The sequence below is a fragment of the Lissotriton helveticus genome, chromosome 2_1 (genome assembly GCF_964261635.1).
Source record: "Lissotriton helveticus chromosome 2_1, aLisHel1.1, whole genome shotgun sequence".
Lineage (NCBI taxonomy): Eukaryota > Metazoa > Chordata > Amphibia > Caudata > Salamandridae > Lissotriton > Lissotriton helveticus.
In genome coordinates, this window is record NC_136059.1 from 350,084,517 (window position 1) to 350,097,467 (window position 12,951).

The window sequence follows — 12,951 nt, forward strand, 5'->3', positions numbered from 1 at the left end:
GCGAGGGCCCGGGGTCGCATTGGAGCTCCCCCGGACGTGGGACCTGTCCTCTGGATTTCCCAGCGCCCATCAGGGGTCCGGGGCGGCCTGACGTCACAGGCGATCCACGTCGGCAGACGAGGGGACTAGAGAGTGGGACTCCCAGTTGAGCACCGGGCGCTTGTGGGCCTGCTGCGCCACCCGGAGATATCTTGTGGACGCCACCCTGTTTCCTGACTCAGCCGGATAAGTGGAGGTGCACGTCGCGGCCTGGGGCGCGCCACGGGACAGACTCCTGGCGCTTGGCGTAATTGCGAGTTCAGGTGGTGCACCATGGGGAAACCACGGAAGGGTGCGGGCACGGCTCCGACGGATCAGGCTGAGGACTCCCTTGAAGCCCACGACCAGCGCCGGCCAGGCCACAGGACTACAACAGCAACAGATGGACCAGATCCTCAAAGCCATAGGGGACACGAGAGAAGCGCTGCGCCAGGACATTGCACAGGTTTCCACGGGCCTCGGCCTATTGAAGGCGGACCACGACAAGCTCGCTGACTGACTCAAGTCTGCGGAGCTGGCGCTGGAGACGCTAGAACCGGCCCAGAAAGCGACGGACGCCACACTGGAGGACCTAGCGCGCAGGGTGCAGCAACTGGAAAGAAGGGCGGCTGACGCAGAAGGGCGCAACATGCGCAATAACATCCGAGTGGTGGGTTTGCCCGAAAATGTCGAAAGGGGCGACATGGTCTCCTACCTTGAAAACTGGTTACGGGATGTGGTGGTCCCTGAGGGCCTGACGCACTTCTACATGTTGGAGAGGGCTCACAGGGTCCCGGCCCGGCCTCTGGCCCCGGGCCGTCCCCCCCGGCCAGTGATAGCTCGGCTGCTGCACTTCAGAGACCGGGACATTATCCTGCGGCAAGCTAGGTCAGCTGGCCCGTACAAGGTGGACAATGAATCTGTGTCTCTTTTTTCCCGACTACTCCCAGGAGGTCCAGCGCAGCCGCTTCTCCTTCGTCGCTGTCAAGAGGGCTCTCCGCGACGAGGGGGTGCAGTACTCTCTGCTGTTCCCGGCGCGCCTGAAGGTGCTGGTGGATGGAGTGGCGACGTTCTGCGACACACCGGACGACGCTTGGCAGTGGTTGGAACGATACAGAGCGGGCAAGGATGGCACAGGTACATGGACGGAGGCTACAGAGGACCGACCAAAGCCGCGTAGGAGCAGGCGCAACCGGAAGCGAGAGCAGAACATGCGGTCCCCCTCGGCGTCGCAGACTGAGCTGGAGAGGCAGGCCGCCCTGCAGGCAGTGTCGATCATTTCTGGAGTGGCGACGGAGGCCCTGGTATTGGACTTGGGCTCCCGATTGGGCTCTGATGAAGCGGAACTGGGAGGCTCGGATGGGGGCTCGGAGAAGGACCCTGGGGAGCTGCCACAGGTTACCCCACAAACGGCCGATGGACTGATGGACGAGTGATATCCAGGAAGCTGAGCGAGGAACAGTAAGAGGGTGTGCTCACCCTGTGGGGATGACATTACCGGGGATGGTGGAGTCCTGTTATCCGGGGCACTGGGTGTGGCCCCTCCCCCTGTTTTGCCGGGGTATTACCGGCACACACGAGGGCCCTAGGGAACTGTGAATTCAATTGGGCGGGGGTGCTGCTGGGGGGGGGGGGGGGGGGAGCCTTCTTTTAGTCGGGATCGGCCTATCACGGTGTGGTGGGTCTCTTGCTGTCCGGCCCGGCGGGTGTAGAGCTACCCCCTCTGTCTCACTTAACTTGTGAGTCTCTGGTGGTTTCCAGAGCTTCCCCCACCTACTGGGGTAAAAGTTTGGATGGGTAACAACTGTTTGGCGCCTGTTCTGGGGGTGGGTGGGTTGGGGGTTGGTTGGGGTTGTTCCATGTTGCAGGGGTTTGTCAGTGTGCCGATGGGGTTGTCAGGAACTGGCCTCCGCTATAGACCTATGGATGGCGGCTAGACTGGAACTGAAATGTGTTACATGGAATGTGCGGGGGCTCAACTCCATGAGGAAGAGGTATAAGGTGCATGCATACCTGGTGTGCAGGGGGGTTCAGGTAGCTTTTCTGCAGGAAACGCACTTAACTCTGGCTGAGGGGCAAGCGCTGCAGCGGCGATGGAGGGGGCAACTCTTCTATACTACCTATTCCGCTCATGCTAGAGGAACGTTGATTTGGGTTCGAGCGGGTGTCCCCTTCCAGCCCATGACGACGAGGGTGGATTCAGATGGGAGGTTTGTGGCAGTACTAGGGCGTCTGGATGGTCGAGACGTTACGCTTTGCAGTGTTTATGTTCCTAATTTTGATCAGGCCGCGTTCTTCTCGGCGCTGTCGAAGAGGTTGGCGTCTATGTTGGTGGGAACGGTGTTTATGGGGGGGGACTTTAATTCGGTGGTAGATGTAAAAATAGATCGTTCTCATCCCCCGCTGGATCAGTCGGTGGTGCGCAGGGTGGCCAAGGCCCGGAGGAACTGGCAGGAGCAATGGGGCCTCTTGGACACCTGGCGGACCCAGTCGACAGGGACTATTCGTTTTACTCCGCGCCTCATGATCTCCACGTACGCCTTGACACTATTCTCTGTACATCTGGGGCCCAGGAACTCGCGCGCAGCAGCGAATACCTAGCGAGGACTATCTCGGATCACAACCCTTGCTTACTTACGGTCCTCTGGTCCAGACAGCGGCAGCCGATCCCCACGTGGCGGTTGAATTCACTGGTGCTGGAAGAACCGATATTCCACGCGGAGTTGCAGGAGTGCATTGAGCGCTATTTTCGGGAGAACACGGGTACCGCGACTGCCAGGGCGATCGAATGGGACGCCTTCAAGGTGGTGGTACGAGGCGCGTGCCTCTCATCCTCGGCGGGGGTACGTAGGACTCTGCTGGCTGATGTGGAGCGGGAGGAGGCCTCACTTCGGCAGGTGGAGAAGGCTAGCCACACGGAGGGCGGCAATAGGGAGGAAGTGTTGGCGGCTAGGGAGCGAGTAGCCACCCAAGTGGAGAGGCTTCGCTGCCATGACTACCGGGAGTACATGGTCCGGGCCCACGCCGAGAGGGATCGGGCCGGTTCGTTGCTGGCGTGGCTGGCCAACCCCCACTCTGGGGGCACACCGATTCTGTCGCTGACCACGCCTGCCGGGGAGCTGGTTCATTCCCAACAGGAAATTAATGATCAGTTCCTGGCTTACTACTCGGAGCTCTATCGGAGCAGACTGTCTGTGCTCTCGGCTGGATTGGATGCCTTCCTGGATGAGGCTCGGCTGCCGCGGTTGGACTCGGAGCAGGGAACTTCCCTGAGTGCTGCTATTACCCTGGGGGAGATTAGAGCAGCGGTTAAACGCATGGCCAGAAAGAAGACACCAGGGGGTGATGGACTACCGGTGGAGTTCTATGCCGCATTCATTGACCTCCTGGCGCCTCAACTGCTTCAGGTCTATGAAGAGGCATGGGAACTGGGCAGGTTACCGGCGTCGACGAGGGAGGCGATTATAGTGCCGTTATTGAAGAAGGGCGGCATTCCCACGGCAAGAACGGCATACCGTCCGCTCTCGATGCTCACTGTGGACTATAAGGTGTTGAGCAGGATCTTGGCCACGCGGTTATCTGCCCACATGTGCTCTCTGGTACACCCGGACCAGTCGGGCTTCATCCCCACGCGGAACGCCTCGACGTGTATACGGCGCTTGATACGGGTCATGGAAGTTGAGGGAGAGGGCCCCCCGGGCGCGGCTGTGCTCTCGGTGGATATCGAAAAGGCGTTCGATAGTGTGGAGTGGCCGTATCTGTTCTGCGTGCTCCGTCGGTTCGGGTTGGGGGACGGTTTCGTCCGCTGGACGCAGCTGTTGTATGCTTCTGCTACTGCTACGGGCCGTTCGATATCCGCGACGTGCTCGGTGGAAAGAGTCACCAGACAGGGTTGCTCCCTGTCCCCGCTCCTCTTTGCTTTGGCGATTGAACCTCTGGCAGCACAGGCTCGGCATTATGAGGGGGTGCTACTGCGCGGTGTTCAGCACTATATTTCCCTATATGCCGACGACCTCCTGTTGTACCTGGCTGATGTGGAGACTTCGGTGTGGAGCGCGCGGGCCTTGCTCCGAGAGTTTGGCGAACTGTCGGGATTACGAGTTAACTGGTCCAAGACCTGCTTATTCCCCCTGACCCCCCGCTGTGTCCAGCCTGCGGAGCTTGGGGAACTACGTTGGGAGTCGGAGTGTCTACCGTACCTCGGGGTTAACATTTATCATAGCCACTCTTTCCTGTATGAGGGAAATGTGGGCAGAGCGCTGAGAGGCATCAGAGGCAGTATGGGGTTTTGGCGCACTCTTCCGTTGTCTGTGGCCGGACGAATAGCACTGCTGAAGATGGTGGTCCTCCCACGCTTACTTTATTTTTTTCGCACACTGCTGGTGTGGATTCCGCTCTCTTTCTTTCGGACATTGCGGTCGATGGTGATAGGGTTTATATGGGGCTCTGGCAGGAGGCGTGTAGCTTTAAACACCCTGCTTCGATCGCGGGAGGAAGGAGGCCTGGCAGTGCCGGATTTTGAATGGTATTTCTGGCAGCGCAGCTACAATGGCTCACGCAGGCTGTGGCGCGGGAGTTTAGGGGCCCAGACGGCTCACAGGGCAGGATTATACAGCGACATGTCCTGTCTTTCATAGTGCTCCAGCAGGGACTTCGGTTGGACCGGTTGACTTTGGAGGAGCGCACCCTTCGCCAATGCTGGCTTCGTAGTCAGAAGCGGGCGGGTTTTCATACTCCTTATGTGCCGGAGATCCCCTTGGGCATGTGCACTGTCCTCCCACATGGCGGGGACTGGTCAGGGCTGGCCACTTGGGAGGACCGTGGAGTCCACATGATAGGAGACTTCTATAGGGACGGTGTCTTGCTGTCGTTTCACGACCTACAAGAGGCATTCGATCTGCCGAGGGGTGACTTCTTGCTCCACACGGCTCTAGTATCTGGGATTCAGAAACGCTGGAGGATGGGTCTAGCGGAACCCCCCACGTTGTTGGGCTGCCAGTACATCGTGATGGCCTTCAAAGCTATCACCTGTCTATACAGGAGACTGGCGCTAGATGGCCCTCCCCCTCTAGATAGGTTACGGGAGCGCTGGGAGGCGGACCTCGGCCGGCAGATACCGGAGACGACCTGGCCCCAGCTTGTGCGTCGGGCCTGGAAGGGCACGCGCAATGCTCGGTTTCAACTGGTCCAATACTTCACTCTACATAGGACGTATTGGACGCCGGCCAAAATCCAACGGGTCTTCGGAGGGGCACAATCGACGTGTCCCCGTTGTAATTCGGAGGGTGCTGACTTTGGGCACATGTTCTGGTCCTGCGCGGGGCTTGGCTCGTACTGGGCTGATGTTATGATTTGCTTGAATGAGGTTACGGGACGCCAAGTTGACACGGACATGGGGGCTTGCCTCTTACTCTGGTTTCCGCACACCCCAACTACGAAGATTACCAGTACATTTTTCGATTTGGGGTTAATCCTGGCCAAGAGGGAGCTCACGCTACATTGGAAATCTAGGGGGGGCCCCAGCTTCCTGAGGTGGCGGGGGTGTTTCCAGCAATGGGCGACTAGTGAAGGGACTCTTAGATTACAATTAGCCAGACGCACCGCTAATGATAAAGCACTAGAAACAGCTAGGGCATGGAGTGCGCTAGTGGTAGACTTACAATCAATGTCAGAAGTCGCTGAGGGTAGTGAGATGGGAGCGCAGGCGAGCCAGGAAGAGGCGACAGGGGCGGGGAGCGCGGGGACGTTGGCCGGGGAAGTGGTATGCTAGGCCTGCGTAACTAGTAAAAGGCGAGGATTTGAATGCTTATACCGAGGGCTGTGGGAGATGGAATGGGTGGCATGCACTGTTCTGGGTAGCCTTTGGACCCCTTCTAGGCTGGGGAGTCACAGTTAGAGACTGGGGAGAAGTCACACGCTATTTCATGAAGATTTATGATGAGCTGTAGGAATGACAATCAAGGCACACTGACATGGGGGGTGGGGGTAGTGGGGGTGAGGGGGAGTGAGATGGTTAGGGCATTGAAATTGTGGGGCGTTCTAGATGTAATACTGGTAAGTATCATGACACTGGAGATACCAGTGATGCATGGCTGTATGTTGTTTGTGCAAAATCAATAAAAGTTTGTTTAAAACTAATGAGGCCCAGCAACGCCACGACTAGTGAGGATGGAACATTCCTACTGGTGCAAGACAAATTTGCACAATAATACTTCCTTGTCTGGAATGGCACAGCGGTCAGAAAAATTATGGTCTGTAATGCACAAAGTGTGGCACAAAGTAATTGCCAGAAGTTAAGATTTCGGCAACAAATCCCTGCCATAACCAATCCAAGAGGTATGTTTCTTTAGGCAACAGCCTAGTTTGCAAACACTGTGCTCTAGCCATAATTGTGTTATATGATGATATAACAGTTGAATATAATTTTATTCAGCAAAAAAAGACAACAGCAGAAAATGTGTTGCTATTATACTGTATTGTCAGAAAATGCTATGATCTTTGATTTTCAGGCACACACATTGTGATAGGTTAATAACTGGTACAAACAATGCTTTTCCTGGAGCAAACATATTTTTCTTTAGTACATTAAATGTTTCTATCAGATGCACTGTTTTTTCAAACATACACTATTTGCTGGGTTAAGTAGCACTGTAGAATACCAGGAGTCCTTTCGAGGAATTTTCTTTGGAACACCGAGTAGTAAAGAGGAACCTTTGGTCACAGTTTTCGTCTTCTGCCTTACACACACCCTCCACTTGGATCGCACACTCGTTACAAAATGTGTCACCCATAGGTACTTCCAATTTGTCAAATATACCAAGGTACAATGTCTTGTCTAGGGGCGCTCAGTTTTGTTAACAAGGTCTTAGGCTACTTATCTACTCCACCAACAAGATAATATTTCTTTAGATGGGGAATGCGAGTATCACCACACGAGGTGTAATAATAGTCTATGAAACGTCCCAGAAAACTAGAGATGCGAAGGAAGTAAACACAGGTTTTATGTTCGTATATTTTATCATGGAAACATGCACCAACAGTAACAGTTTCTAAAATAAAGAGAACTTTTGTCATATCTCTGGCCTTACTTGACTCACCAAAAGACTCAATAATCCAATTCGGAGTTAAGAGGTTATCAACCTTTTATACAACCAAACAACTTTGAGTGGGGAAACAAGATGGAGAGAACAGAAGCACAAGACCTCAAGTACTTTACTCATTATGAATATCACCAATTTCAGCATTATTGTTTTAATTTAATTTCACAAAATGTGTCCTACTTGACCCTAACACAGGACGGTGTGTGCCACAAACATTGAAGATTCTACCTCCCCATAAAAACTATCTCATGAGGGAACTGTTGGACTTTAGATTTCAAGTTATGGTCATCTGCACCTCCACATGACTGGCCTTTTTGTTCAACAGTCACTATTTTTTGCTGTAGGGCTCTAATATCACGTTCTGCTGATACGTGGGTGTTTATGTCCACGAAGGCATCCATCACTTCCACCTTCACCTCAATCCACCATGATGTTTTCAAAGACCTCTCGGTGTGGCCATGCTAGTGGTTTCTCAAGTGAGGGCCCTAATGCCATTCTCAATTAGCCCCTGGCCTTTATTTCACAATATCTAGTGGGTGAGGTCCTGAAGGAAAAACCTCATTACACTTTCCTGAAAGAGGTTTGTTCTCTTTGGAACATATCATCCGTGGGGTGTAAGTATGATCGACGTTATCCCAGATGCTCCTCCGCCATCAGACAAAGACTAAATAAAATAACAGTCCTCCACGTTTGCCTCTGCAGAGGCCTCCGGAACTTATCACCATTACATTGGCCCAGAGCAGACCCCAAAATCTGGAACAAACGGGCAGGACCCCACAAAGTTAGCCTCTGTATTATGATGGAAGGATGGATTTGAATATCTGATGTTGCTCTTGCGTAGTCACCATCTTGCAGGCAGTGGGAGCAAACCACCCCAGCCAGTCAAGGACTCCCAGTCTACTGAGACTCACTTTGGTGGGATACCACAAGAGGACACAGTTCAAAACTAGTCAACAGCTCCACCACAAGAATCCGTCCAAGGAGCATGGTTCAATGACAGAACGTTATAAGAAAGCAGTCAACTTGGCGCATAGATCGCTCCATCTGAAAACACAGTTTTTAATCACTGGCAAGGGTAGCAATGAAAATAATTTTGTTCTTCAGGTCATTAGTTGGTGAACTTATATCTGAACCTACACATCCAATACAAAGAGTCCTATCAAAGATGCTTTTTTAAGTGGGTGCGTTCAATTAAGCATCTGGGAGGCAAGGGGAACACATTCAGTCCCTCAACCTCTTGCACCCTCATTTTTAAATCAATAGCATAGAAATCAGTTTCTGGTGTTCTATGCCACCACTCTCATATCTAATCAAACATGAGTACCTGTTTTTATTTAAAGTACACAAACTTCTTCTGCCATCATAGGCCATGTGGCATAGGAAGGGTAACTGCACATATAGGGTGAGGGTATGTGGGAAGCCTGATGCAGGGTCCCCTTACATTTTTATAACACCATTGCTGAGTTAATGGGGCAATTATGTTTTAATTCAAAAGCCACACACACACATCGATTTGCTTGATTTACTCGTTAGGGATTCAGGGCTGGACTAAGAGAATTGTTCATTTTCTACATTCAATGCTCCCTTTTAGTGTTCCAAAACGATCAATGCCTAGATTACATTCAAAGAAATATATAAATCTGCAAAAGTCTTATAGTTACTGTTAAATAAGAGCACATCTATAGTTCTTAAATGCATTCATCAACTGAATCTTTTGAGAAGACAAAAGATCAAACGCCTAATCTGAAGAGTAAATCGTGCCCCGTACTTGTCTTTCTGACCAATTAACTTGAAATTCATTCAAGAGATCAATAGCTGCATACTTCAATTATACACTGTTCCTAGCTCGCTCTCCAGCAGATGTGTATTTCATTCTACAGGCTGCAGTCATTTAAGTAACCAAACTTACTTCTAAAAAGCATTACAAACTTTGCTGCTCTGAACAAAATCCATTCAATCTAGAATTGTCTTTTTAGTCTTTTCCTTAAACAGAGAGGATACTTTGCTCTGTATGTTACATCAAATTACTTTACAGCATTGAGAATCTTGCACTATCAAGTACACCACAATCCCCAAAAAACCTGCGTGTGACAAACAGAACGTACCTACAGTTGGTGTATAAAAACGTCGGGTGATCCAACTCTCTGGTTCTTGTGGAGGCAAGGTATGAACAAATTGGTGTGTAGCACTTGTTTCATTTTTAGCTACATCCTCCAGATAAAATGCTTGTTCTAAAAGTATTCGCCACTGGACCTGGGTACGACGATGCCTTTGAACTGCATAAATAACCTAAAAAGTAAGAGTTGACAAAAAAATCATGAAATACAGAAATTAGTTGCATTTGTTAGAATAATTTACACAAATATATGATTGAAGTCTGTGGTAATTTTGCCATAGCCAAGCAAGATGGCAAACTAGTCCCTTCTACCGGAGCTCCGGCCAGCCACTTTCTAAATCCTGAATAAACGGCCCCATCTAGTGCCTGAGACCAACTCCTAGTTTTAACTGGCCGGGGAGGTGCGGACAGAGCCGCAGCCCCTAACTGGTGTCCACCTGACTGCGAGTATGGCAACTGAGGGGACCGCCTGAGTCACGAAGACAGCGGGAGCTGTGTACTGGCCCACCCCGGATATGTGAGTGGGAGGCGGGATATGGGCTGGTGCTTGCGCTTCCCTGACCAGATTGTGGACGCTTGAGTGTATCCCGTCTCTGATCGGGAGACACATATTCAAAGACATGATCCCTTCAATGTGAAGATCCACGGAATGACTGGCCTCAGCCTGGGGTGCTGGCAGCAGATATGGGGCCCTAAGCAATGCTGAGTGGGGCTGCCCGACTGGGGCCTGCTTGATATTAGGATCTCACCGTGGACAGGGGGAGTGGCATGACTTTTGGACAGAGGCAACAAGGGGTCCCAGAGGGCGTGCACTGCAGGCCCTGGAAGGGATGAAACAACGCCGGAGAGGTGAGCAGAGCACGCCCCCCACAACAGGCTGTGAAGGTTGCAGGAGAGGTCCCGGCCCTCCCGACCTCGCCCCAAGTAAACCACAGTGAGGCTGAGTGCCCGCCACTGAATACACACCGGCAACAAACACCAGGGCAGAATCTTTTTTTATGGTCTGAAGGGCTCCGTCTATGTGTTGGCCAAATAGGGATTCGTCATCATGAGGCAAGTCGATCACTTTTGTTTGAACTTCTTGTCTTAAAGAAGTAGCCTTCAACCAGCCCCGACGCCTAAGGACAGCACCCCAGTCAGTTGGAGGAATCCTGTGGAAGAAACATCCTCTACGCAGTAAATTATCTCAGCCGAGATTCTTTCTCCATCCTGCAAAATCTTTAATGCTTCAGCCTTGGATTCATCCAGCAACATCTCTATAAATGGCGAAATGTCTGACGACATTTGCCGGTCATATCTGCCTAAGATAGCGAGAGAATTGGCAGCTCTGACAGTTGTTGCTGCCATGGTGGAAAATGTTGCCGATGGAATCGAGACGTTTTCCATCTCTATCGGGAGGGGCAGATAATGAAGATGCAGGATTTCTGGCACGGAGTTGGGTCGTCTGTGATATCACCGAGTCAGGTTTAGGTTGCCCGATAAGGCAGGCAGGAGAATTATTCAGTGCTATGTATTTCTTTTCCAATTTAGGCAAGACTGCTGGGATTGAAGCTGGCGTCTTAATGACCTTTAAGCCCTCCTGCCATATGAAGTCTACAATAGGGATAGACCAGACTTGTCTTTTAGTTTGTTCCTTGAAACCATATAAGAAATTGCTGAATAATCATAGGGAGCGGAAACCTATTTGCCGCTCTCTCCATGATCCTCAGGTGGTGAATCTATAGGCGGTGGAGTGGAAGGCGATGGTGTCTGGATCTGGTAATCATCCCATTCATTAGGGAGGGACATCTCGTCCAACTCTCCCTCTTCTCTTTCTTCAACAGTACTATGAAACTCTTGGTCTTGATGCTGCGTTACTGCAGGTACTGGAGAAACCGGAGGGGAGGGATCTGATGAGCAAGGAAGGTTGCAGAATAAGTGTCTGAGGAACGGAAGATGCCAGTTCCGAGGGAGGAAATCTGCGGTAGTAATCCTCTACCATGTATTGTAAGTTTAAGATAAGAGACATTAGCCTTTAGATTGTTTGTTCCGCTTCTCTGTCCCGATTAGTAACCTCAGGGTAAAAAACATAGTCTTCGTCTTCATCGTCCTGGCACTTTATAAGGAGTTCGGATGGACTGTGAGCTGCTCCAAACCTATTATCATCATCAGACTCCTCTTCATTTGCTCCATAGTCAAACATTTCTTCTGGAGGGCAAGGAGACACCTTACTTGGAGAGGTGTGTACAGGCAATAATACCCCCTGAGAGGCATTATTGTCCTATATTGTTCCTAGAAACAGCTAGAACAGTCGATGGAACAAGCATCGATGAAGATGTCGGGTCAATCACAGATGAAGATGGCAAAGATGAAGGTTTCATCAACCGTTCTTCCGTCAACGGTCTGGACGTCGACGAACTTCGTCGACGAGGATCTGGATCCAAAGTCTTCGGCTCCGTCGACGAGGCTACCATTGACGAGGCTACCGCCGAAGAGGCAACCGCCGACGAAGGTACTGTCATCGACGAGGGAGATTTACTTTTTGAGAGCCAGCATCAGCGGCGACGATGCTTCCGTCAACAAAGGTCCTGACAAGGGCTGCTTCTTTTTCATCACCGATGACGATAACAACGAAGTTGTCATCACAGACAGTCTCACCTTCACAGATACCAACGTCGATGGAGAAGATGCCAACTACATAATCATCTTGGTCTGGGATGAGAAAGTCACTGTCGTAGTCGTGGCGACGGACGTTCTCGTCGACGAAGGAACAGTCAATGACTTCATCGATGGATCGCCTTTTTTGTGAGGTAAAATTGTCTCAGGAAGATACCTGGACACCTGCTTCATTTTTTAGGAGGATTTTGAAGGCGTAGACGGCACGGATTGACCCTTAAGAGAGGCTGGTTCCTTTTTTATCGATGAAGGCTGATCTTTCTGTTTTGAGGTGTGATGATGCATTTTCAAGAACTTAGCAGCCTTAGGAGAGAACAACTCCGCCTCACTAGATCTCTTTTGAGACGCTGTTGTCTTTAAAGAGGAGTCACTCTCCTCATCAGACAAAGGATTGTCCTTTGTCTTGAGCTTCTGTAGCCACAGAAGAAGATGTCCTTCTCTATCTCTAAAGGTCTTCTGAGCAAATGTTCAACAGATTTTGCAGTTTCTCACCTGGTGGTCTGGGGGAAGGCAGTAGATATATTTCTTGTGGGGATCATCTGAGTGAAGTCTTAATTTCCCACAAGACTCACAATGCCTGAAGAGAGATCTTTTTGAAGAAGAAGACATGTTCAGAAGTAATATCTGAAGAAATCAGAAGGTAAAGTAGAAGTACTGAGCAGAGCTCAGGGAGGCTCCCTTCACACGACGTGCGGTAGATAATGTGAGAGCCTGGATTCTCTGTGGAGAGGGTTCTAGTGGGTGCTCTCACCTGATTGGCTGGAGTTTGGACCATACCTAATGACTAGGAAGAGATATTAAAGTTAATGGTTTTTCTCTATTAACTTTAATGTTAGAATAATGACTTGCTGCTTTTTATGTACCGTGGGACTCCCACTTCGACAACGGGGAATGATTCAAGCATGTGAATCTATGAAAGATACCACAATAGTGGAGAAAAACCTGTGCTACATAGGATTCCCAGAAATGAAGGAGGGCCAGTCTGCAGAACTCTTGGTTGGGGTGTTGGTGGGGTGATGTTTTGTTCCTTTTACTGTTCAAGGGGAATAACAACTGCTCATA

The 12,951-nt window shown here is 50.8% G+C and overlaps 1 protein-coding gene across 2 annotated transcripts in view; it reads right to left on the minus strand.

Moving 5' to 3' along the window:
• Positions 1–12,951, minus strand: part of LMBRD2 (LMBR1 domain containing 2) — a 636,504-nt gene that overhangs the window by 311,172 nt on the left and 312,381 nt on the right. For both annotated transcript variants that reach the window (XM_078674947.1, XM_078674948.1), the window contains exon 9: positions 9,224–9,407. In XM_078674947.1, the coding sequence (XP_078531073.1) occupies positions 9,224–9,407 (184 nt within the window). The remainder of the gene's footprint in view (positions 1–9,223; positions 9,408–12,951) is intronic.